At 33.9% G+C, this 26,283-nt stretch overlaps 1 protein-coding gene across 5 annotated transcripts in view; it reads right to left on the reverse strand.

The window, feature by feature from the left end:
• The window catches only part of Hyccin (PI4KA lipid kinase complex subunit hyccin), a 335,986-nt gene that overhangs the window by 52,243 nt on the left and 257,460 nt on the right, over positions 1-26,283 (reverse strand). For 4 of the 5 annotated variants that reach the window (XM_090411355.1, XM_090411331.1, XM_090411339.1 and 1 more), the window contains 2 exons: positions 16,917-17,076; positions 10,973-11,170 (listed from right to left, as the gene is read on the reverse strand). In XM_090411355.1, the coding sequence (XP_090267481.1) occupies positions 10,973-11,170; positions 16,917-17,076 (358 nt within the window). The remainder of the gene's footprint in view (positions 1-10,972; positions 11,171-16,916; positions 17,077-26,283) is intronic. The other variant, XM_090411361.1, reaches the window with a different exon arrangement.

The following is a 26,283-nucleotide window of genomic DNA, read 5'->3' on the forward strand; positions in this document are numbered from 1 at the left end:
ATAGTGCAGAACCCTTAATTTTCCCATTGCTAAAACACCTTTGTAAGCAAGGTGCATTGTCCTGATGAAAGATGATTTTTTTTCTTCTGTAAACCAAGTCTTTTCTCAAGAATTTTTTCATCTAGTCTGGTTAAAAGATCGGAATAATATTCCCCGGTTTTTGTTTTACTCTTTACAAGATAATTAACAAACAAAATGCCTTTAGCATCCCAAAACACTGATGCCATGATCTTTCCTGCTGGAACAGACTTTGTCTTCTTTGGTGCTGAACAACCAGCTTCTGTCCACTGTTTGGATTCTGATTGTAATGGTGTGTAATGGTGAATCCAAATCTCATCCATAGTAATAAATCGACACACAAAATCAGTTTTATTCTTGTTAAAACGCTTGAAGCACTCTTCAGAGATTTTCATGCGAGTGCGTTTTTGATCTGCTGTGAGCAAGCATGGCACCCATCCTAGGGTATAGGATGTAGCCAGTCATCCAATACCATATCATGCACTCGATCAATGATTTCTGGTGTTGTTATGTTCAATGATTTGGATGTCTTTCACAAGGATCATCTTCAAGGCTGGTATGGCCAAGTTTACTCAGCAGCCCATTTCTTAATTGTCGAAAACTAAGGAGAAGAGTGCCCATAGATGTCTATGAACTTTGAATAAATTTCTTTTGTGGTTAAATCTTCTTTTACAAAGAATTATTATAACTGCATGATACTCAATTTTATCCATTTCAAGGGATACAGACAACACTTTTGCATAAAAAGTGTTGTCTGTATTTTATATAAAAAAACTACTTGATAGAATGACTTGCAATTTCACATGGATGTTTATGACAGTTGTACAAACTTAGAAAAAAAAATCTTGCCGATAGTGTTGTCATTTATGGTTGAGGCCGAGAACTTTCCAAACCACCTTCTTACTTGAGCACTACAAGGTTTGTCAAATGAAAAGGAGAAATGGAGTGTACTGTCATCGGCAAAGTTATGGATAAGATTGAAAGTCTGTGATAGCAGGTCATTTATATAATAAAGGAAGAGAGTTGGTGAAAGAATAGAACCCTGGGTACGCCTGCATTAGTTGGGAAATCTGAGGAGAGGAAATCATCCACCATGACAAGTGAGAGAATTGGTAATCCAGTTGCAGAGTGAGGAAGGTAGACCATAGATGGTAGCTTGTTATGTAGGCCTCTGTGCCAAACACGATCAAATGCCTTTGAAATGTCAAGAGCAACAACATGAGTTTCTCCAAAGTCTGAGTCCAGAGTTGGGTGGTAAAGAAAGAAGATGAGCTGTAGATCGCCAGTGGTGGAATTCATACTGCTGATCACTGATTAGTTGGTATGTCTCTAGGTGGTTCAAGAGTTGGTTGTTGATGACCTCCATAATTTTCGAGTATAGAAGTGAGAGCAATTGGATAGTAGTTTGTTGGTTGACTTTTATCAATTTTCTTTGGGATGAGCTAGATGTGGACCTGTTTCCATGTTGTAAGATAAATGCCAGTTGAATAGGATAGATTGAAGAGGTGATACAGGATAGGTGTTAGTTCTGGGGAACAATTTTTTTTATCACAATAGGTGGGATACCATCAGGACCAGATGCCTTATTTGTGTTCAAGGCTATTAAGAATTCTTCAGATTTATTTTTGTCAGAAGACTATGTGAGATATGAAGGGGCCATTCTTGGTAGAGTGGAGGGAATTTTGTCCAGATCATCAATGCAGGAATTGATAGAGAAGAGTGATACCAGTAAGTTGTCCTTGTCTTTAGGTAAGCTAACTACAGTACCACCAGGATGTGAGAGCGGTGGATATCTGAGTAGGCAGAAGTTGCGCCCATTGGCTTTGCAAGGGATGAAATGGAGCAATTGTCATTTGGGCAGGAGGTGAGTATGTAGCTTTTTTTTTCTTTAAAAGTCTGACTTGGTGATGATTATTTTACAACAGTTGCAAGCTGCAGTATATGTAGAGCGGGCAGCTGGAGTTTTGGTCTTTAGCCATTCATGGCAATTTTTTTTTTTTACAGCATTGGCACACTTTTTTGAGAACCAAGGTTTGGATGGTATCAGAGAATTTGGATTGGAATAAGGGATGAAAGCTTTCATTCCTGTGAAGACTGAAGTAGTGGTCAGAACATGCAATGGAGGAATAGAACTCCCTTAGCTCCTCCCAGTTGGCACCCTTGTAGTGTCAAAAGATACGAGACTGTGAACCGTGGGTGAAAGTTGTTCTGTGGCAAAATATATTTGTATAAGGTTGTGGTCAGAGTTATCAAGAGGACAACTGACAACCACAGTATCAAGTGTGTTGGCAAATTGGAGAGGGGTTGTTAGGTATTCTGGTAGGAAGATTGATGATCTGAGATAGGTGATTGCTGATGGCAAACACCTCAGCATCCCTGCCTGCTAAATTGGAACATATGGGAGTAAGATAATAGATTAGTGAATAAGATAGGTGTTCAGCTGTCAGATCAATATCAACAAGTTCTGTAAGCAGTAAAGTTACTCGTGTTTTGGGCCCATTGTTATTTAATTTGTATATTAATGATATTGTAATAGGGTAAAAAAGATCTACAAAGGTGGGGTGAACTATGGGTGATGTTCCCTTCAATTTTTGTCAACCTGTATATATGAAAAACATTTGGTACTAAAGTTTCTAGTCTCAGCCATGTAATATTTTTCATATTAATATTGCCTTTTTTTTCGTCTAGCTATAACCTGTAAAATTGTGAGCACCAAATTAATTTGCTTAAATTTATGTAGTTCCAAAAATCCACCACCATTTGCATGAGTTCAAGTGAATGTACTGTCTAGACAGTAGACACAAACAAATATGCCTCTTCAACTTGCTGACATCACTGCCAGTTCACCAACATGGCACAGGTCTAGAGTATAAGAGTAATCAGAGTATATTAAGTTGGAATGGGTAGAGTTATGTTGGAGTGGAGACACTGGAGAAATTACTAAATAAAATAAGTGACAATATATATAATTCAATTTATAGTACTTTCAAAAAGTAATGACTAAATTAGAAATTTTAAAAGAAAAAATTTTGTGTGTGCAGGTACTAGGCATGTGCGCTTCCTTTTTTTGACTTGTATATGTGCATGCAAATGAGCAACAGTTTAGAGGGAACGCCGACAGTGAGTATACCAGATTTGCATCTGCTCTGCTCTTAAAGAAGAAGATAGTAGATAAGTGCCTTAAAGTAAGGAGGGAGAGGTTTGGAGTATATAATAATTGGGGGAGAAAGTTTGAAGAAGTAGAGGAGATGAGAGATCTAGGAGTGGTAATGAACGGGAACCCCAAAACCTAGGGATCACACTGATAATATCCTGAGAAGGATCTGGAGAAGGTTGACTAAGGCAGTATCAGCTCTCTAGAATGTGGAATATGAAGAGAGATTGAGGGAATGCATTTGCAGATTCTCATGAATAGGAGGGGCAAGGATATGACAAACTTAAGTTGGTGAGAAGTTATCACCACATTAAAGTGAAGATTTTTTACATAATGGAGGGAAAAACAAAGGTAAAACAAAAGGCCATTCTGGAAGCTGTATAAGGAGGGTGTAGGCAATGAAGTGAGGAGAGGTTATTTGCATGGAGAGTGGAATGCAATACCTGAGAATGTGGTGAACTGAAATGGTGAATGAGTTTAAGGCATTGCTGGATGAATTTTCTGAATGAAGACCACCCTCCTGCAATGATTGACCTTCATGGACAAATTAATACAACAAATGCAAGATATGAATCTTGAAGATCATATTAAAACACCATTTTTCAACTATGAATTTTGAAATTCTGGATTTATGGGGTTTCCAAGAATTTTTGCTACAAGGAGATTTTTCACAGAATGGAAGGGAAAAAAAACAGAGGTAAAACACAAGCCATCATATTTTTGCAATCAAATCCACATTTCTTTCTTTTTTTATTATAATTGTTCTTTCAAATCTTTTGTTGCAATTTGTCTTATATCAGATCCAAATTCAAAAATATCTTCACATCAAGTTTGGTCATTTCAGAGCTCTGAAAATTTAAGCAAAACACTTAACCACTTTTGTCTAATAACTTAAACTGCTCCATTAACTGCATATAAAGTGGCAGTAAGAGAACCAGGAGAACTTAATTTGCCCACTTTTATGGAGTATATTTTTTGAGCCAAGAGTAGATTTGTCTGCATGACCATGCTTTTTCCTCCCCTCCTTCCCCAACCCAATGTTATTTATAGCTTTACAGTCAATTCAAAAAGAAAGCATGACATTTTTATCTAACCAGATTACTTCTCAAGAAGTACATGTTACACAGTCTTCAAAATTAAACAAATTTATCATTTGAGTTCTTCAGATTTCAGTTTATGGAGAAGTTCATGATTTTAAATCTCATTTAAGAGTTTGACAGGAAAGAGAAGGAAAAAAATGCTAATTTGTAACATATGTCCTTTCATGCATCTTTAAATGAATTAATGAACAACTTCCATTGGATCATGTACTTCTGCACTTTAAACTAGTGATGTAAGATAAGACTGGAATATACTTGTGAACTTTCCTTTGAAAAGTTAGAAAGTATCATTCTTATGATTTCTATATCAATAAAAACAAATTCCTGAATCTGTGCCAGATACCTTGGATGACCAAAATTTTCCTGCTGATGATTTAATTAGCTATGCATAAACTTAGCTTAGATTTCAAAATCTAAGCTATCTTAATTCACAAGATAAAAAAGAAAATAAATTAAGATATTTATTTAGCTGCTAATATTTTGCTGGTTTTATGCTTAGCATGCAAACAGTCTGTCACAGTCCACAAACAGTGACAAAAGTGGTAATGGTTTAAAATTTTAAGACATCACAAAAGACAAACTGGCACCATCTATTGTTGAATAAAGAGTTCACAAGTATTAAGTCGTCTTAAAATGATCGATTCACAAATTTTTTAGTGCTGTTGATTCCAAAATAGCCTGTCTCTCTTTCTGACTTATTATTATACAGGTATCTCCATGGAGTCTGAAGACTCATTGTAGGAGACCCAATCTATCATACCTCTCCTTAAACCCCTTGTTCTGGTCACTCTAGTCAAGTGCTGAAACATTTCCCCTGCATCTATCCTCTCTTTTTCTCTTATCAATCAACTTCTGTAATCTACACACCTTCAATCTATCCTCATAGGGAAAAAAAATTCCACAGGCCACTCATCACCTTAGTCACTCGCCCCTGAATCCTCTCCACTGCTTTCTTATCCCCAAGAAAGCCAGGGGACCAGTCATGAGCACAATAATCCAGATGTGGGCATATCAAGGCTTCATAAATAGGAATGACAACTTCCTTATCTGTACTTGTTAATGTGTTCTTCAATAGTCAAGTAATCTTATGGGCTACCTTAGCAATATGTCCTCTAAACAACTCTATCTACCACTATCCCTAGACTTGTAATGATTCTTTAGCACTTTGATTTTTTTCCCATCTAATCCTGTGAAGGATCTAAATCATAGTCTGCCAGTCTCAACTTGCTATAACAGTGTTGGTGAATGTATTTCTTATGCTCTCCAAAATGGATGTCAACAGATCATTCTGTCTATCCATCCACAGTAAGCCAGGTATGCAGCATTTCATACTCCTGGATTTAAACAAATGTTTTGTTTTGCAAAGGCCCAATGTATTTAAAAATTGGGCTAGTATAGCACTGATATGTGAACAAATTAGTGCTCTCATGTGAGTTGTCAGAAATAAATGTAGATATCAATGCTCTACACAAACTATGCAAAATTTTAAATCCTAAACTATGGGCAGTACTTCTCAGCATCTCTGAAGCTGCAGCAGAAAAGGAATTCAAAAAACTTAAAAGCTGCTTGGGAACTACAAAGAAATACATAACAGCATCAATGTGTGAATATATTCCAAAGGTCAAAATGTTGAACAAGGTAGGTGTAAAATGGGATTGGATGATAGACCTATGAGTTGGATAGGTGAATTGGGGGGGGGGAGCACTATCTCAAAAGAGGGAAGTCACTAGTGGTGTTCCCACAGGGATCAGTTTTGGGACTATTGTTGTTTAATCTGTATATTAATGATACTGGGATAGGTTTTACTTGTGATATACAACTGTCTGCAGATAATGCAAAGCTGGGGAGAATGATGAGAATCAAGCAGATGTTGTGGCCTTACAAGAGAATTTGAACAGATTGTATGAGTGGGCAACAGTATGGAACAGTCAATTCAATGTTGCCAAGTGTACTTTCTGAAATTTGGTAGGCAACAGTGGGATGCAAAGTATAACACTTGGTAAGGAAATTTAGGAGGAAATTAGAGATAAAGACCTTGGAGTGATGGTGGACAAGGATCTGAAGTTCAGGTTAATGTGGAAGAAATTTTTTGTAGAATGGGGAAAGAGGGGGTAGAACAAAGGGACATGCCTGGAAGGTGTATAAGGAGGGTGTGAGCAAGGGCATAAAGAATGGATTCTTTGCATAGAGAAAGAGGTTGGTCACTGGAATGTCAATACATTGAATGAGTTTAAAGCATTGCTTGATGGGCTTTATGTATAACAGTGTTTGCCTCCTGCATGAGTCTTGACTCCGTGGAGTTCTGCTGTTAATAATAACAGCAATAATGAATTTCTTCAGCTTCACACAACTGATCAATAGGACCATCTTGTTGTGAACTTATCTTATTCAACCTTAATGGAAAATGTCAGCACATTAAGTCAATCATAACTTTTCCAATACACCTAAGCAAAATTAGAACAAGCCAAGCCTTTTCTTTTTTTTTTTTATAAATCCACCCAGAACATATGGATTCACAAACTGATCTCCCCTCCCCCATGACCAATTTTGAAAGTATAACACAGTCTTATATAAAATAAGCTGAACAGTTGACAAAATCACTTGTCCCTTCACAGGTAACTTTTCCACCATTATAAAAAAATTCTCTTCACTTTGAAACTATTTAAAAGCCATATTCTACAAAATTCAGACATGATGTGTTTGCTTCAATATTACTTCACTATTTACTAATGTACCACTAACTGAGACCCTTGATTTCATAAGTCCCATTTCCACCATCATACTTGAACTGAATTATTCAAATTTATAGTACATAATGGTTATTTTACATGAAAGGTAAAAAATATACAAACAACTGGATGGCAATGAGTTCCACTCTTTACCCACCTTCAGTCAATTTCTACACAGAACCAAGCACTCAATGTCACATGAGTCAAGTGACTCTCTCCCCCTTCTTAGACAAATTTGGCACACCCTTCAAATGGTTCATTATGGTTCTAATTTCAAATGGTTTCTAATTACAAAGATAATTAGAAACAACTAAGAGCATGTGATACATGCAGCATGGACAACAGCTTGAATGGAAGTCAACAGCAATAATTTTAAGGTAAATATTTGGATTTACAAAAAGATTCATATTGAAGTTTCTGAAACAGAAAACTATAAAAACACTGAATGCAAATAAATAATTTACTAATTACAGATTATTTAAAAAAGCCAGTATTTTGCTAGCATTATTAGAAACACTTTAACAATACACACTCAGCGAAGACAAAAAAAAAAAAAAAAAAAAAAAAAAGACATGCTTATATTTTGAATAACCACTTCTCATATCCTTGAAATATGCTCAGAATCATGCTTAAGATCTGGTTAACAAAGGTGCATCACATGACTAAACAAGTGAATGGTTAGTCATGTGATGTCAAATGACTAAACTCTTGAATTTGGAAGAACTGTGAGGCTTTGAAGCTATTTGGTTTACTAAACTGCATGGTATACATATAAGGCATGGTCATGTAGACCAGGATTCCCTTGTTAAAGAAACAATGTATGCTAGCATTTTCTCCTCTTATTTCAGCATTATGTCTAGCCCAGCTCCCAATACTTTAGAATGATAAAGAATTGTATAAACACCTGGCAGAAATCATGGATAAATTTTAGTCTAGGTATGGTGGAGGATATTTTTCTCACAGATGAAAAGCATGTATAGAAGTTTATATACACAGTGATTATAATTAAAGTTCACATTTCAAAAGGTAGTAGCTGGGTAACTACTCAGCAGAATGATTTAATATTTAACATGATGATGTGTATGGCAACAAATTTTACTTTGCATAAAAACCAACATTTGATCTAAAAGCTGCCACTAGGGTGATACATAGTGCTGCATAACTGGAGTGGGTAATTCAAAATGTCACAAAACGTAGGGACACACAGCGCATTGTGTGGTTATACAAGAACATGTTCGATATGATGTCTTCCATTATCAGCAATGTGCGGAAATTGCAAAATTACATGCTCATCCACAGAACAGTTTTCACCCAAAATGTTGTGGATATGGCATGTAATGCTGGTCTTATGGTTCTCTAAGTTGGCTGTGTGTCCACAATAGACGACATCTTTGAAATATCCCCAAAGCCAAAAGTCACATGGGTTCAGATCCAGTTGAGTGTACTGGCCACATTGTATGAAAATGGCAGCCAATGATTCTGTCCTTGGTAAAATGTGTCTGTAGCAATTGCTTGCCAGGGGTGGTGATGTGAGGATTGGTGACCTACAGGGAATGAAACGGAATCTGTTGCAAGACATGTGGGTTTGTGGTTGCCCAAATTTTGCAATTGTGCATATTAACACAATTTGAAGAATGCCTTCTAATAGTGGTGGCCTAAGTCTATAAATCTGCAAAACTTTTATTAGGAATTTTTGAACTGAAACCACTATAAGATGTCTGAGTAAATATGAATCCTGATAATGCAAAGCTTCTGACTATCTAAATGGTGTCAGGGTTTTATGGATACACTGTCCTGTAAAATTGGATTTTATATAAATAAAAGCAGTGTATGTGTTCTTATAACATATATTGTTCCATATAATGACTAATATAGGGTCAGAAATATGGAAAAGGCATAACAATATGCTTTATCCAAAACAATAAAAAACTTAAAATATAGATCCTTGTTATATTCTTATGATTTCTAAACTGTGTCAAAGTAAAAATCTAATCCTAACAACTGACTGCTATTTGGCCTGAACCCAGCTTATTCTTCTCCAAGTTTCTTTTCCACAACTTTTTCTTAGCATCTTTTCAATAATGGTTATATAAACCTTATCTGAAATAGAGAGAGTCATCTTTTATCTATCACATCTGGTTTTCTTTTCTTTTTTTTTTTTTTTTTTTTAAATAAGTGGAGACTATAAGAATTTGACTTCAATCATCCAGATTTCAAACTTCTTACCAGACCTGGTGAATTATAGTGTACTAAAAGTAAACCTTTTATATCTGCACATTTCTGGATGCCTGTCACTTACCCTAGTTGACTTTCCATATATTGCATTTTCGATGGCTTTTTCTATCTCAAGTATTGCTATGTACTCCTGAATGCATTCCTCCTGGATATTTGTTACCACTGTTTGGTCAACTCCAATTTTATTTAATTTTTACGAGTAATTATTCAGGACATCAAGAATCTCTATCTTCAGTTTTTATACCATCTTTATCACCTGATTCCATTAAAGGAATCAGGTGATATTTACATTCAACATTTGTACCAAAGTCTTAACATGACTTTTGTTTAGGTACCATTACATATAACTTAGGTTTCTTTGTATTATCTCAGGGTACCTGATGATGTACTTGCCAGGAACTTTTGATATGATTACTTCTTTTCCAGGAATGCATCTTTAATGTCTTGAGTACACCACAATGTTCTGATTTTTCTATCCTTGCAAGCAACTTCAACCACATTCTTGTCTGACTGAATCAATGTTTTTTAGAATTTTGCCAGCAGTTGTCTATGATTTGGTGCTTATTCTCAAAGTCCTTCAATTTTTTTTTCTCCATTAATGTTTGAGTATGTTAGTCTGCATATAGAACAGAAATATAACAGATATTTACCATCATTAGCCTAGATTATTATTTTCTTTAAATTTTCCCAAAACATTTTTATGTCTGCTATTCAATTTCTAGTGTCTTTTTTAGATTTAAAACAAACACAAGCTGCTCCTTTATTAAGCTGCCCTCCCTAATAACTAAAATAATTTTTTTGGTACTTTTTACACTTCTAAAATCTTCTGCATATAATGCCACATAGTTATCATTATTTAGCAAAATCATCTGTTTTAGTCTTCTTGTCTCAGTATCACATTATGCTGTCATGGTACTTCTAATTCCTCTAGTTTTTTCCATTGATACCTTTTAAGTTGTTGGGGCTTATGTTCATTTCTGCTGAGTTTGTGTTTGAGTTTGTTCCAGTAGATATTCTTTCTTTGCCCCACTTTTAGATGAAAACAAAATGCCTTGTTTGAACAACCTCAACCCAGCATGGCATTTTGTAATTATTAGTTTTGCTTGTTTATTTAAGCCAACACAGAATATAGCATGATTGATTAGGTCTCAATTTTCCTTTCTAATTTTCTCAATTTTTTCATGTGTTCAGTATCTAGGATGATTAATAATGGGACATTCCTTCACCTTCCTGGGGTGCGTGGTTATCTGAAATATGGAAAGTAGTTATATGAAACAGGAACATTTAATCCAGGATATTATTACTGCTGATTATAACATTATATCCATTTCAGTGCATAGCATCCATTCTTTCAAATGTTTGAGCATTCCAATATTTCGGTGTTCTGAAGATCTGATCTATTATGGTTAATAAAATATCAGCATAAATTGTTTATTACTAACATTTTAATCTATTTCTCTGATGTGAAATGACAGTATTTATTTTTCAAATGGCTTCCAATTGAAACTGATTTTTTTAAGCTAGAAAAAAGTAAAGAAATCAGAACTTTTATTCCCCCCCCCCCACCTCTTCATCACTGTCAGAGGAGCATTATATGCATTTAATTTTAGTACAATATTTGTTAGCAAATACAAACATACATGCATGCACACACACACACACACACACACACACACACACACACATATATAAATATAAATATATATATATATATATCCCAATCTGGAAACACTAACCTTTCCTTAAAGGATTACATTCACCATCTAGAAAAACTATTGGTTGAAGTAAAACAGATGAATCAATCACACTCTCCACATTAGAAGATGGAGCCTGTGATTCACCAGACAAGAGGAGATGCTCATTTTCAGTTTCTTCTGCTTTATTTGGCAATTTGGCACAATGATTATTTCGTTCAGCATCAACTCCAATGTCCTCTACAATTAAGTGAAAGAAGTTGATGTCTGCAAAATGTTTAATAATTACAGCAAACACATGAGAAGAGAAAGAACAACCACATAAGGCCACACATACCATATCTGGGTAACGAGAAAGGAACTATTGATACACAACTGGAACATAAACCATTAGCCAATAATCACTTAAGAAAGAACAGGAACATGCACAGGCACAAGAACATTTTCATGCATTTTCAAAAATACAGGAACAAAATGCACTTATTACTGAATATTATGGCAAAGATAAACTTTCATACTTTACCTGAATATTTTCATATAATTTCTATTTGTGTGTGTGTGTGTGTGTGTGTGTGTGTGTGTGTGTGTGTGTGTGTGTGTGTGTGTGTGTGTGTGTGTGTGTGTGTGTGCACACACAGGCAAGAGAGAGAAATGTTTGTGAAATCCAAAAACGAATTATCTGAATTAAAAATTTCAAAGATAGTGTGTATTCTGAAAACTTTACCAGCATACCCATAATCAGATTGTAGGTGCATTATGCAAAAGGGAAAAATCTGAATATTTGTATAAAATATCTTCCTAACTGCAAAAATTGAAGAATATATTTCAGATATTACTTTCAGAAGTAGTAGGCACATTATAGTTTTTATGAGAGAGATTTCTCTAAAAATCCACTTAAGACAATTATTTTCTCATAAAACTATAATATTATATATAATATTTTCAGTAAAATATATACATATTTTCAGTAAGCACATTTTAAAAATGAATAAGAACCTATTAGCATCATTAATTTGTCATCTGTACACATAACTGCAAGTTAGATGGATTGATAAAATCTTGTATTTGGGATCTACTAGAATTTGCTGTCATCCCAATTTTAGTTTAAAAACTGTTAAAATGATACAAAATTCTATATATTATGCTGTTATACTAGGATTATACCATTATTATACCAAACAATAATGTTTTGCTACATCATTATGCAATAATTGCATGCATATCCATGTGACAATGCCTTTGTACTGTAATGTGTTTCTTTAAGGAACTTAGAAACAGGCTGCCAGATTAGCCTATTTCAAATCTTTTGGGTTTTCACCAGAACAGTTAAAAAAAAAAAACCACGTATAGCAAATAAGCTACTCACAGGTGTGATTATCAATTGGAAAGGTCAAAAAGATTAAAGAAACAATCCGAAAATATTGGTATCTCTATCTAAATAGTATATATATAAATCGATAGTTATTAGCCAGTAAGTTAAGCAAGAATTTGCAACATGTAATCATGTTTTCAAATCTAATGCTAAATCCTCAACCTTCTAAAATACTAGATTACTCTAGGGCGAAAAAATGCTCATGCTGGGATTACCAAACAAGATAGCTTGCCTGCTATCCGATTTCAAATGAGAACCCTTCTTTCACCAAAGAGATCTGAAAGAATTTTTTGAGGTTGCATACCTACAACAACTATCATGTGTTCAGTTTGCAATTATACTGCATTTTATTAAAATATCATTTTGGTATAATACTCTATTGGACGCAATATTAACCTAGTATTAAGGACCAGGATCTATTACTTAATCCTCTCTCTCATTCTGGCATACTAGATGACAGAAATTAAAAATTACTGTGCATGTATTTAACTTGCTTAAGATGATATATTCTTCACAGTGGTATGAATCAATAATTTTTCTGGAATTCTGGATCACTCATCTTGAATTTATTTATGTAACATAACTTATTAAGGTTAACTCTTACAATGTGTAAATTACTGTGACATGATGGGCCATCAAGCTCAGGCTAACCTTAATTTTAGTATTTAAAAAATAAAATAAATTACAACCAGGCTGAAGCTTTTCTTGGAAGCTGATGGCATGACAGTGAATTCTTCAAACTAAGCAGCAATGCAGAACTGTTCTTCTGTTTTGCACAAACATGATTAGTTAATCTTTGTAAACAATGGCTATGATCCACAATTAAGAGAGTTCAACATCGCACTAGCATTTCTATTGTATATTCAGGACACTGTGACCAAAACCCCTGTTCTACAAAACATAATTCAGAGACGACAGAAAAACTCAGGATATAAAAATTTTCTTATCATTTCTAATCTGGCTAGAATAGCATCCTCCTTCTAAATTCCTAAAAGAAACTATCATCTTTATGCTACCAAAGAGTCTAAAATCATTGTTGTATGTGTAAATATTTCATATGTTGAATAAAGCTGTACAACTGTTTGCACATGTATTCAAGAAGATGAGGATTATCCTCTTGTTGGTAAGAACAGTAGGCCTAACAAACTATGTGACATCTCACACAGTTCAGTGGAAGTAAACTAACATATCACATGAAAGTAAATTCAAGTATGGAACACTAAAGAATTCAAGTAAAGTTGTTATAAATTGGTTTAATCTTAATAAGAATGACTATGCCCATTTTTAAGTTTTGTGAGATGTGCTCTGAAGTCGCACATAATTGATTGTATTTATGATCAAGGCAATTACAGCCATGAGGCCAATATGCATTGTATGTCTGTTAAGTACATGTTTTTTCTCTAGTTAGTCTGTATATTTTGAGGAATTCAAAATAATCATATGAGAGTGGCTAACTCACTTTCAACTGAAAAGCATCTAGGTTCTTCACGTCATTTGATTGTATATGAACCCAGGTCTTTTCAACTGAAACACAAATATTACCTTATTCTTGTAAATGTGCTATGGAGACATACATACATATAACTAAAGCAGTTTGCCATCAGCTTTTTGTAACTATTTGCACTTGCACTATATTCATTATCTTGTTTTCTATACATTTACTTTGAAGATATATGGCTGCCACAGCTATTATAGAGTTAGCAGAATTTAATATAATATTTTTTGTAGGGCCTGTATAGCTCAATTTGCAAAAATGATGCCCTTAGGGTGGAAAAACCTGGGTATAAATCCCATCCAGGATGCAAAGAACCTATATAAGATATATAGTTTCTTTGCTCTCAACTAGTCCCTTTGGGGAATAAAAGTAGCTAGTGGATTTATTTATAATTCTACCACACTTTTTGAGATAAGGAGACTGTTTGATTGTTGCTGACAAAGAAAACAGTCTCTCCAACTTTTACAAAATACTACGGTTCCCCCACAAAAAACCTAATCCTGTGTGAAGGGATTTTTCAAAGTGTAGTCTGCCAGTACAGAGCCATAATTATGGTAGCAAATTTATTTCTTGTGTTCTCCAAGACAGAGTTAACAGATCTTTCTATCTATAGCAAACAGGGACAGGGCACTTCATAAGATAAACCAAAGGACAAACTCCCTTCTTTATTACATAAAGAAGGGAGTTAGACTTTGTCAATGGATGAAGTTAGTTCGATGGGAGGTTTAAACATAGTGTGGGGGTTATTTAGTGCTTCAGCTAGCTTTTCAGATGTGACCTGGCTATATCAGTCAGTAATAAAAGTGCTTTGGTACTTACTCGGAGACAAGGAAAGTTTGCTACAGTCCACCTCTGGGAGCCCAAAAAATTTGTTATCATCATTATTGCAAGTCAGGACTGGCAGACCATGATAACCCTTCACACAGGCTAGGATGAAAAAAAACTACAGGACTACACAGAAGTTATTATATCTCTGACATCAGCAATGAAACATTATCCTAATCTTACCCATGTATATTTGAATTAATTTACCAAAAATTTGGAAGACCTCCAACTCACTTTGTGGTGGTCTGTTTGCCATTTACACATATGATGATTAACTACCAAAGCCTGTCTACATAGTCAGATACCAAGTTATATGCAATGCCATATAAAATGAAAATATTCGATTTGCATGTTCTTATAAAAAACAGGACATGAGGAAAGAAGAGAAAGCAATAAAAACTTAAGGAACAGATATGGATAAAATTATTTATTTTTCTTAAAAATCAAAGAAATGGAAACCATAAATGTAATTTTCAAGAAAGCAGCCATTTGTTGGCTAAATACAAACAATACCTCTATATATATATATATATATATATATATATATAATAGCCTCTGAAAGAAAATAACCCACTGAACACTATAAATGATAATAAGCAAAAAGATCAACTGGATTTTTTTTTTTTTTAATAGAAGATTTTCAGGGCAGAGGTCTTAGAAGTTAAATTAGTGCAGCAACTGATTAATATTAAAATATGATATATTGCTAAGTGAGAGCCTAATAACAAAACTTGTGAGAAGTGTTGAAATAATTCTGAGTGTGAAGTAGCCATTGAATTCAAGCCTGACATATTAAACTGGAGGGCTGCAAAAAAACAAAAAAAGCAGCAGAGTGACAGACAGATCAGCCTTGTGAATTCTCCCAGACTGGAAGCATTATTAAAAGATAATACGTGGTATAAGGAAAATTTATCTTTTATTATTGATAATAAGCTAAAGATCAACTGTTTTTATTTTTATTTATTTTTTTTTAAATTATGAATTCTACCTACAAAAGGTGGTAAAGAAGATTAGTACCAAGAGCTGATGGTAATTTTGCAGTAGATGAAATTCATTGACCACTTACAGACATTCACAACTTCCATTCCACAGTGGTATTCCAAACTCACAGTCTGTTGTTTAGACAGTGAATACAATATTCAATTGTTCGAAAGAATGGCAAATTAAAGGCTAAGATAGCAGAAAAGAAGTTAGCATTAGCACCATGCTTGGAAAACAGTGAATAAAAATTTAGTCAAATCTAAATATCACTGTTGCAATGATTCTGAGGGATTTGATCTTTTTTGAAATTTGCTTTATATGCAAAAAGGATGCTCACTTCTGGTATAATGTACATTTTGTACTGCATTTTAACCAAGTTCAGACAAATGTTAAGAAACCGAAGTTTTTAAAGTTCATTTTTGATACCATATAAAACTTGTTTTACTTTTTGCCAGAATCTTCTTAATATACATTCCTATATTTGAAATAGCAATCCTGTTAAGGAATATTCAACTTTCATTATTGTACATTTTAAAGTTATGACTGTAGTTTTGTCTATATCTTCAGAGGCACAGGTAGAAAACCTAGTAATGATAAAACTCATCACTGAGTTTGATAACTGATAAGGTATATCAAAAACATAACTTCAGTTTTTTAATGCAAATATTTGTCTTAGTTTAGTTAAAAATATGGATCCTGTATCAGCTAAATAATGGAATTCCTTAAGTTTATTATACCTATAGCCAGTACCAAATACAATATGGAAAGAAACTTACTTCCAGTGAAGTCTACTAATGCAAGGAAGCTGCTTAGTTATGTATATGTACAAAGGTCTTTTGCATTAACAGAATATTTTCAATAGGAGCAAACATGAACTTTGGGTTCAGATAATTCCAAGGGTTTAAGTTTATTTCTAGAATACATGGGGACAAGCTTTTCCAACCAAACTTAGAAACAATTACAGATGTAATTTATAACTTAGGATTAATTGCACACATCAGCTTACCTTTTCAGATTCACTAATTACTAATGATTAGTTATCTTTCTAGTTTAATACACGCAATATTGATTTCTGAATTTTTTCCACTCCATAATAGCTTTTCAGTTTTCAAATATAACTTAAGATTTTCTAGAACACATTAAAATTAGCATCTTCAGCATCAAGATGGCCAATGGCCAACACACACATTTTATGTTAGTTTTGTTAATAAATGTTTGTTAACATCTCACTTCAATTTCCCCCCCCCCCTCCATCCCCAAACTTCAGTATTTATTTCTGAAATAAATTTAGTCTAAATTAAACAACCATTTACCTGGAAGTTTCTTTGTACGGAAGGAAGCATTAGTGATGATTGCTTTGGAAACTGTTGTGGTGGTAGTTGTTGGTGATAATGCTACACTAATACCCATTGGCCCATCATTAGGCTGTCCTGATGGGTTTTCCTTCAAGGAGTTCCGAATACCATTTGTCACCTATTAAGCATTTGGAGAAAACAGTTAAAACAGAGAATGATTTCGAAGAAATTGAGCAAAATCTGAAATATCTATTTACAAGTGAAATACAATAAAACAACCGTATAACCTTACAGGATTTACATTTATACAAGCTTTTTCAATCTTATACATTTATTTGTTTGATATAAAAATACAACATCAGGCCTACCATGATGAATTTTGCATGGTTTTCCATTCATTTCGTTATGGGTTACAAGATTACAGGTTATGTGTGAATCCCCCTTAGAGTTCCAACCCCCATTTTATGCTTTTTTTAATTTATATCACACAAACTGTTTGATATTCAAAAACTGCAAAGTAATTTTCAAAATCTTATTCTAAAAAATTTATAAAATTTCAGATGCATATAAAAATTAAATTTAAGTGGAATGTGAAGCAAAAAAATAAGCATTACTTATTTTTTTTGAACTTCAATTTTTCCAATAAAAGGGTATCATCATTATTGTAGTTCAGTTGAGGCACACATCTCTCATATGTGATGTCTCTGATGTCTTTTCTATATGAAGTTCTATGGATTTCTCCTTTTTTTATTTTTTAATATAATATAAAAGACTGCAATCATGCCAAAATGGTCAACACCTGAGTAATTTAGGCAGCTGTGCTTCAGGTTTAGTTGTTGAAGCTAAGATCAGTTTAGTAAGATGCTAATGTAGTTCTGATATGCATTCTCAAAGGGTGTACAGAATATGACAAATACCACATGATTAAGTTCACATCTTTACTAACTTCCTATCAACAATTTTTCTTCAAACACAAGTCTTCTGTTAAGATTCCAATATTTATTAGATTTTTTTGTCTCGTCTTCTAATGCATCAATCCACCTATATTTAGCCTTCCTTTGGATCTTTTTTCTTATCAAATACTCATTCTGATAATCTTTCCTCCTCCAATCTGTTTAAGTGACCAAATTGCTTTAGATTAGCTCTGCTCATAGATTCTGAGATGCTAACAGTGTTAAGTTAGTCTTGATGTCTTCATTTTAAATATAATGCTGCCATCAATGAATTTTTTCATGCACCTAATTTTTCTCAAACTCTCAAAGCTGTGGTCTAGCTTTTGATTATTTTTAACCAAAGTCACACCCATAAGGTAAAACTGGTTTGAACACTCATGCATGTTGCTAATTTCACTCATATTTATTCCATAAAATGTATATTCTTTTATATCACTATATTTTTGTGGCTTAATTCACAACACCAAGGAATAAATAAATACAAATATTTATTTAGTTGCCTAATTATTTTGCTAGTTTTATACCAAGAATCTTTATAGTATAAACAGTTTGTCAGAGTACATAAGAACTAACATCTAATAAAATAAATCAGTTATTAGGGAAACATTAAAACTGTAACAAAATGAAAGAAGACCTAATTTCTAAATTTAAACTTTGTTTCATCCCACTGTTGGGCAAACAGAAATTTACAAGTTGGAGTCAGTCTTAAAAAATTACTGTTACCATATTTTTGGAAATTAACACAGCCCTACTTGCTGGGGGATCAAGGAGTCTTTCATTACTGATGTGCTGTTAATTCTAAAAACAGTGTCTCAGACTTATAACAACTTAAGTGTTGCAGTTTGGTTCTTCTTCTCTCTTCCATCATCTATGTGGATGATGATGATGAGGCCGAATGAACTCTTTCCACTTCTGTCTGTCCTGGGAGAGTCTGAACAATTCTGTCCAGTTTGGTGTCGCTTGTGATTTGGTTTTCATGTTCTCTTTTATTTTGTCTATCCATCTAATTCTGGGCCATCCTTCGGATCTTTTACCTTCCATCTTGTATTCTGGGCTTTAGATGGTAGTCTTTCTGTTCCCATTCTGGTCACATGGCCAAACCATCGCAGTCTTCTTTCTTGGATTTTGTCTATTATTGTTATTTCTTGTTTTAGTCGTTGCCTTATGTCTTAATTTCTTAGTTGATCCAGCAGAGATACCCCAAGTAATCTTCTTGGTCAACCCATTTCAGTAACTAATAATTTTTTCTCTTCAGCCTTTTTGAGATTCCAGCATTCACTTCCATAGAGGAGTATTGGGAGGACCATTGTTTCATAGATTCTTACTTTTGTTACTTGTTTGATGTCTCTTGACTTCCATATTTTATTAAGTCGTCCAAAAGTTTGGGATACTTGACTGATTCGTCTATTTATATCTTTTATAATTTCACCATTGTACTCAATAACTCCTCCAAGGTAGGTGAAGTTTTCTACCTGCTCTAGATTCTTACTATCAATTTCAATTTTCAGATTGGTGCTTCTTTTTCCTATTTGCATAATTTTTGTTTTGTCTATATTTAATCCAGATTTTATACACGCCTCCTTTATTTTATCAGAAATTCGCTGTAGATTTTCTTCTGTGCTTGCAAGTAATGCAATGTCGTCTGCAAATTTTAAATTTGTCACATTTTCCCCATATATTTTGATTCCAGAGTCTTCATTGTTTAAGGCCTTATTGGTTGCTTCTTCCAGTGTAAGATTGAACAGGTCTGGTGACAGATTGCATCCCTGTCTTAATCCACTCTTTGTGTGGAACCAGTTGGTTAAGGTGTTCTCCATTTGTATTGCACTTTCAGATTTCTCATACAGATTCTTTATTATTCTTATGGTTTTGTTGAGAATTCCAAATTCTTCCATAATTTTCCATAGTTCTCTTTTACGGATTGAATCAAATGCCTGACAAAAGTCTATGAAATTTATGTAGCAACTTTGGTTGTACTCTAGTGTCTTTTCTATTAGCTGTCTTAAGGTGAATAGTTGATCAATTGTGCTTCGGCCTGGTCTGAAACCAGCTTGTTTTTCTCCTAGTGCCAGTTCTATACATGGCTTAATTTGTTTTTGGAGTACTTTCATAAAAACCTTACTTGGAATACTGAGGAGGCTAATGCCTCTGTAATTATTGCATTCTGTTTTATCTTCTTTTTTGTATATATGAGTTATGACTAATTTGGTCCAATCAGTAGGCACTGCTTCATTTTGTAGATCCTTTCAAATAATGTTTTTAATGATTCCAAAAGTTGTTCCTTTCCTTCTTTTAAGAATTCTGCATGTATTTGATCAATTCCAGGTGCTTTCCTAGTTTTGAGTTTTTCTATGCTGTGTGCTATTATTTCTTTGGTAAAGATATTTGTTTCCTCTTCCATTTCAGTGACTGGAATCATAATATCCTGGGAGCTGTTTTTATTATATAAATCTTTGAAGTATTCTTTTTGTTTTACTTTCAATTAGTTTTTTGTTTCAATTTGTTTTTGATCATTATAATTTTTGTTGTCTGTGTCTTACTAATTTGGTCTATTTGTTTAGATAATCCATGAAGGTTATTTTCTTTTGATAGCTTTTCTGCCATTTTGCATTTTTCTTCTAACCAGTTATTCTCGTCTCTTTTAATTAGTTTTCTAATTTCTCTGGTTAATCTATTATATTCATTTCTATTATATTAATTTTATGCTTTTCCTTTAAACACTTAACCTTTTTACTTCCTCTTTCTGTGTAACCTATTGTTTTTTCTGCCGAATTTAATATTATTTCCTTTAATTTGCACCAATGCTCTTCGATGTTTATATTCTGTTTTGGTAGTTCCTTCTGGTTTTTATCTAGTTCTAGTTGATAGAATATTGTTTTGTAGTTTTTTTACATTCAGTCTACAGTTTGGTTATCTTCCATTTAATTGTTTGAAGGGACTCAAATTTGCCAGTCCTTCCTGACTGCCATAAACTATGGTAACAAATGTTCTTATGTTTTTTAAGGCAGATGTCAACAGATCTTTCTGTTCATGCATAGTACGCAGTTTACAAGTAAATAGCACTTCATACACTCCTGGATATGATAAAGGTTGGAGTTTGTACTTAGGTGAATGATGGATGAGAGTTACTAGTAACAGTTTTGCTGCAGTCTTGTGTATCAGGAGGGGAAAATTGAGGAATATTTAGAATTTTATATATTTTTATGGTGGTTATAGTAAATGGCTAAAAACATGAGAAGGAAAATACATGAAAGTTCAATGGCAAGAGTAGCATCATTTGAACAGGCAGCCTGGGCTCTGCATGTTAGTGCTTTTAGGATACTGTATTAATAGAATGGATAATGCCATTGCTTATGTAAATGCCCTCTACTGTGTGTTGACTTTCCATAAACAGAACAAAATAAATGAACAATTTTGAAAGGAATGCAACTAATGAATCTAAAAATGGCAGGCAGTTATTTAAATGTCTTTTCTGTTGTAAAGTATGTTTTAGGATACTGAATGTTTAAATGCACTAAAAATGTATTTAGAATGTCTAGACCACAGAGCCAAATAGCAAACACACAAGCTGCATAGCATAGCCAGACCTTTGGCTTAAGTATAGATGTTGATGATTGATTTTTCTTACCATTTTCTAGATAAAGAGTTGAGGAGAAGAGAGAAAGGGGCATGGGGGGACCCTTACTATCTTATCTGTATATTTTTCCATTTCATTCAAAATAACTAGCATGTACAGTAAATCTGGATGCAAGGGTATCTTTCAGTGGTATTAATAAATAGTAATTTTATTTATTTTGATCCTTGGATGTTATGAATTACACCACAGAACTACAGATGAACTACCCAACAACTAAACTTATCCACACATCTTTTATATCACTATTATCAATTTCAAGTTATGCTTAAGAGAGGGTGAAAAAAGAAGTCTGCTGACTGTTCTTTTATCATAATTATTCTCTTCTGGAATGTGCTAGCAAGAAATGAGGGTTCTCACCATATCATAATTAACGATATGGTGAGCATGTGAATATTCCAACATTTCCAACTTCAAAATATTTCTGTTGGAAGTTGGTTTATTGTATATTGTAATTTTTAGTCTATTTTGAAGCCAATGAAGTATGTCCTGAAATGGAAATAAACCACTAGTTTTTTTTCCTTTCTGGACATCAGACTTTCTTTTTTGTCCAGAAAAATCCTTCATCTTGGTTCAAGGCAATATAGTGAAAGATTGATGTCTAAAGTTCCTATGAAATTAGTAATTTATCTAAAATGAATTTAGTTTAATCCTTTATCCAAGTGTGAGCAAACAAAGTTTGCACCTGAAGTATCTTCAGGACTGAGGCAACTCATAGTAAAGGTGGACCAAGCTCTAATCACTCCTTGTCTCAGTATCTCCCATAATGCAAAACAAATCTCCTTGCAGACGTGTATAATGCTATGCATTAACACTTTCATTGCCAAGCTGAAAATTGGAATTTCATGTGGTGGCCAAATTTTTTTTATTTAGTTAGCTACGTCCACGCGATAACACGTGATCGGCCATTTGGTGAGAACTCGCATCGCGCGATATCGCGTGTTTAACAATGAACATGTTAAGGGAAGGACACTACCCAGCCTGGTTTTGACCTTTATTGAGGTCTCGTCAGTGTGAGACAGACCCAAAAGTGGTGATACTAAGGCAGAAGCAATGGAGAGGTCATATTTACTTATATTATAATTATAATATAATTATATATTATAATTTAATAGTAATTTATCTGTTTTATTGTGTTATTTTCTGAGTAAAAAATTATTTTTATAATAATATTACAGCTGATTTTTGTGTATCTATAATGTTTATATAACACTTTATATAATATTTGATATTTTGTTGGAATACTATAATATTAAAGTAGTACTGTAAAATGGCACCAAAACCATGTAAGAACAATAGAATAGAAATAAAGAGGAATGTTAGTTAACTAATGAAAATGGAAGCTTGTCCCAATGAATATCCTGATGATTCTCATAGAATTTCGGATATCGAATATGAATTAACCTTGGAAATACCTAAACTAAAATTATTAGATGGACGAGTGAAAAAGCTGAAAGCAATCAGAGAGGTATCGGAAAAACATGAAGGGCAAGCAGAAAAAGGAGAAACAAAAAAGCACCGAATCAGGTAAGGTATTGCTCGTTGATAATCAAGCAGGAAAAAATTAATTATAAAAAGAAGGATATTATATGGTATAGAGATTCATATGAATGAAAGATGCCAATAAATTACATTTCTTGGCATCTTTCATTTTCCAAGGTATAAGCAAACAAAGTTTGTGCATGAAATAACTTCATGACCGAGCAACTAGTATATAGAGGCTAATGATTTCAGACCCAGAAGTGGTCTGGAGTCATTAGCTAATGACCGAGTTTGCCATAATGTTTCCCATATTGTAACACACATCCTTATAAACATCTATATTGCTATGCATTACAGGAAGGACCACTGATGAGACCTCAATAAAGGTCAAAACCAGTTTGAGTAGTTGCCATTCCCATAATGTATAGCATTGTACATGTCTATAAGGACATGTGTGTTGTATTATGGGATATTAAGGCAATTGATGTGAAGTCTCTATATACAAGTTTCCCAGTCATGAAGTTACTTCATGTGCAAACTTTCTTTGCTTACACTTGGATAAAGAATGAACAAGAATATAATTTCTTGGAATCTTTAATTTATAATATAACCAAGTAGAAAATGTTCAACATATAAAAATTCAATTAAAAAATGCAACTGATGATCATGTTCCTACTTTGAGTTTTATGGATGAAAAAAAATAAAAAATAAAATAATGATTGCAACTGAAAAGCAGAAAACTAAAAGAGATGATAATTCTGATAGGAATAAAGGCTTGTCTTACAATAAATACAGTATGAGAGGGGTAATGAAAGGACTACAAGAAGAAGCAAGGGTGACAAAATGAAAACAGGATATTACCTATATAATAACACTAAATTAAGATGAAGGACAATGAGGGCAAACAATTCTGGGTAGAAAGAGTGATTGTGAGCGTGTGCGTGAGTGCTGCAAGTTTGAAGGAAGAAGGGCTTTATTTAAGAGGGGCAGCCTGCACTTGACTACATTTGGTATTAGGAGTTTGGAGAAGTTACGAGGGTGGTCTGAAAAGTTCTCGGCCTCGACCACAGATGGAAACACTATTGGCAAGTTTTTTTTTTTTTTTCTGAGTTGGTATATCTGTCATAAGCATTCATGTGAAATTGCAAGTCATTCTATCAAGCAGTTTGTTTTATACAGCTGTTTGAAGCAAAAGTGTTGTCTGTATCCCTTGAAATGGATAAAATTGAGTATCGTGTAGTTATAAAATTCTTTGTAAAAGAAGGTTTAATGCACCAAAAGCAATTCATTCGAAGTCAGAAAAGTTTATAGGCACTCTTCTCCTTCGTTTTTGACACTTAAGAAATGGGCTGCCGAGTTTAAATGTGGCCGTACTAGCCTTGAAGATGATCCCACATGAAGGACATCCAAAAAGTGTAACACCAGAAATCACTGATCAAGTGATTTCTGGTGTTGTTTCATGCACCATATGGTATAGGATGACCAGCGAGTCAAAGTGCGTGAAATTGCTGAGACTATAGGCAGTTCAAAAGAATGTGTAGGATATATTTCGCATGAAGAATTGCAAATGAAAAAGCTTTGCGCAAGATGGTTGCCACGCTTGCTCACACCAGATCAAAAACACACTTGCATGAAAATCTCTGAACAGTGCTTGGAGCATTTTAACAAGAGTAAAACTGATTTTGTATGTCAATTTATTACTACAGATGAGACTTGGATTCACCGTTACACACCAGAATTCAAACAGCAGTCAAAACAGTGGACAGAATCCGGTTGTTCAGCACCAAAGAAGACAAAGTCGGTTCCATCAGCAGGAAGGGTCATGGCATCGGTGTTTTGGGATGATAAAGGCATTTTGTTTATTAATTATCTTGAAAAGGATTAAAACAATAACCAGGGAATATTATTCCGATCTTTTAACCAGACTACTAAAAAAAATTCATTAGAAAAGACCCGGTTTGTAGAAGGAAAAAAAATCATCTTTCATCAGGACAATGCACTTGCCCACAAATGTGTTTTGGCAATGGGAAAATTAAGGGCTCTGCAGTATGAATTGTTTGTACATCCACCTTATTCCCCAGATTTGGCTCCCTCTGACTTCTATTTTTTCCCAAAACTAAAAGTCTTCCTTGCTGGTCAGCATTTTTCTTCGAATCAAGAGGTAATTGCAGCTGCAGAGGGGTATTTTGCAGATCTTACTCAGAACCACTACAGGGACAAGGTTAATGGTGCTGGAGCATTGCTGGAATAAATGTATTACTGTTAAGGGAGATTATGTTGAAAAATAAAAATAATTTCGAAATTATAAATTCGTTTTTTTCATTGTTAGGCCGACAACTTTTCAAACTATCCTCATACAGCAAGTAAGAGAAAGAATGATTATGGAAGGATGACTTTACTCAGTGCTTATGGAAGGAAAGTGATAAGAGTAGAAGACATATTCTACTCCTAATCATGATAATAAAAGATTATCATGATTCCTCCCATCATAATCTGGTTTTCCTAATACCGTATCATTAGGTCTTAAACCAATAAATATGAGGGTGGTCTGAAAAGTTCTTGGCTTAACAATGAAAAAACAAATTTATAATTTCAAAATTATTTTTATTTTTCAACATAATCTCACTTAAGACTAATACATTTATTCCAGCGAGGCCCCAGCATCATTATCCCATTCCTTTAGTGGTTCTCAATAAGATCTGCAAAATACTCCTCTACAGTTGCACTCACCTCTTGATTCGAAGAAAAACACTGACCAGTGAGGAAGAGTTTTAGATTTGGGAGGAGATAGAAGTCAGAGGGAGCCAAATCTGGGGAATAGAGTGGATGTTCCAACAATTCATAGTGCAGATCCCTTAATTTTCCCATTGCAAACACCTTCGTGGGCAGGTGCATTGTCTTGATGAAAGATGATTTTTTCTTCTTCTGCAAACTAGGTCTTTTCTCACAAAATTTTTTCATCTAGTCTGGTTAAAAGATCGAAATAATATTCCCCAGTTATTGTTTTACCCTTTCAAGAAAATTAATAAACAAAATACCTTTAGTATCCCAAATGGAACCAACTTTATCTTCTTTGGTGCTGAACAACTGGCTTCTATCCACTGTTTTGACTGCTGTTTGGATTCTGGTGTGTAAGTGAATCCAAGTCTCATCCACAGTAATAAATCAATGCACAAAATCAGTTTTATTCTTTTAAAATGCTCCAAGCACTGTTCAGAGATTTTCATGCGAGTGCTTTTTTGATCTGCTGTGAGCAAGCGTGGCACCTATCTTGTGCAAAGCTTTTTCATTTGCAATTCTTCGTGCAAAATATATC

The sequence above is a fragment of the Typopeltis vanoorti genome, chromosome 2, assembly GCF_054136105.1.
Source record: "Typopeltis vanoorti isolate ZY-2024b chromosome 2, IOZ_Tvanoo_1.0, whole genome shotgun sequence".
Lineage (NCBI taxonomy): Eukaryota > Metazoa > Arthropoda > Arachnida > Uropygi > Thelyphonidae > Typopeltis > Typopeltis vanoorti.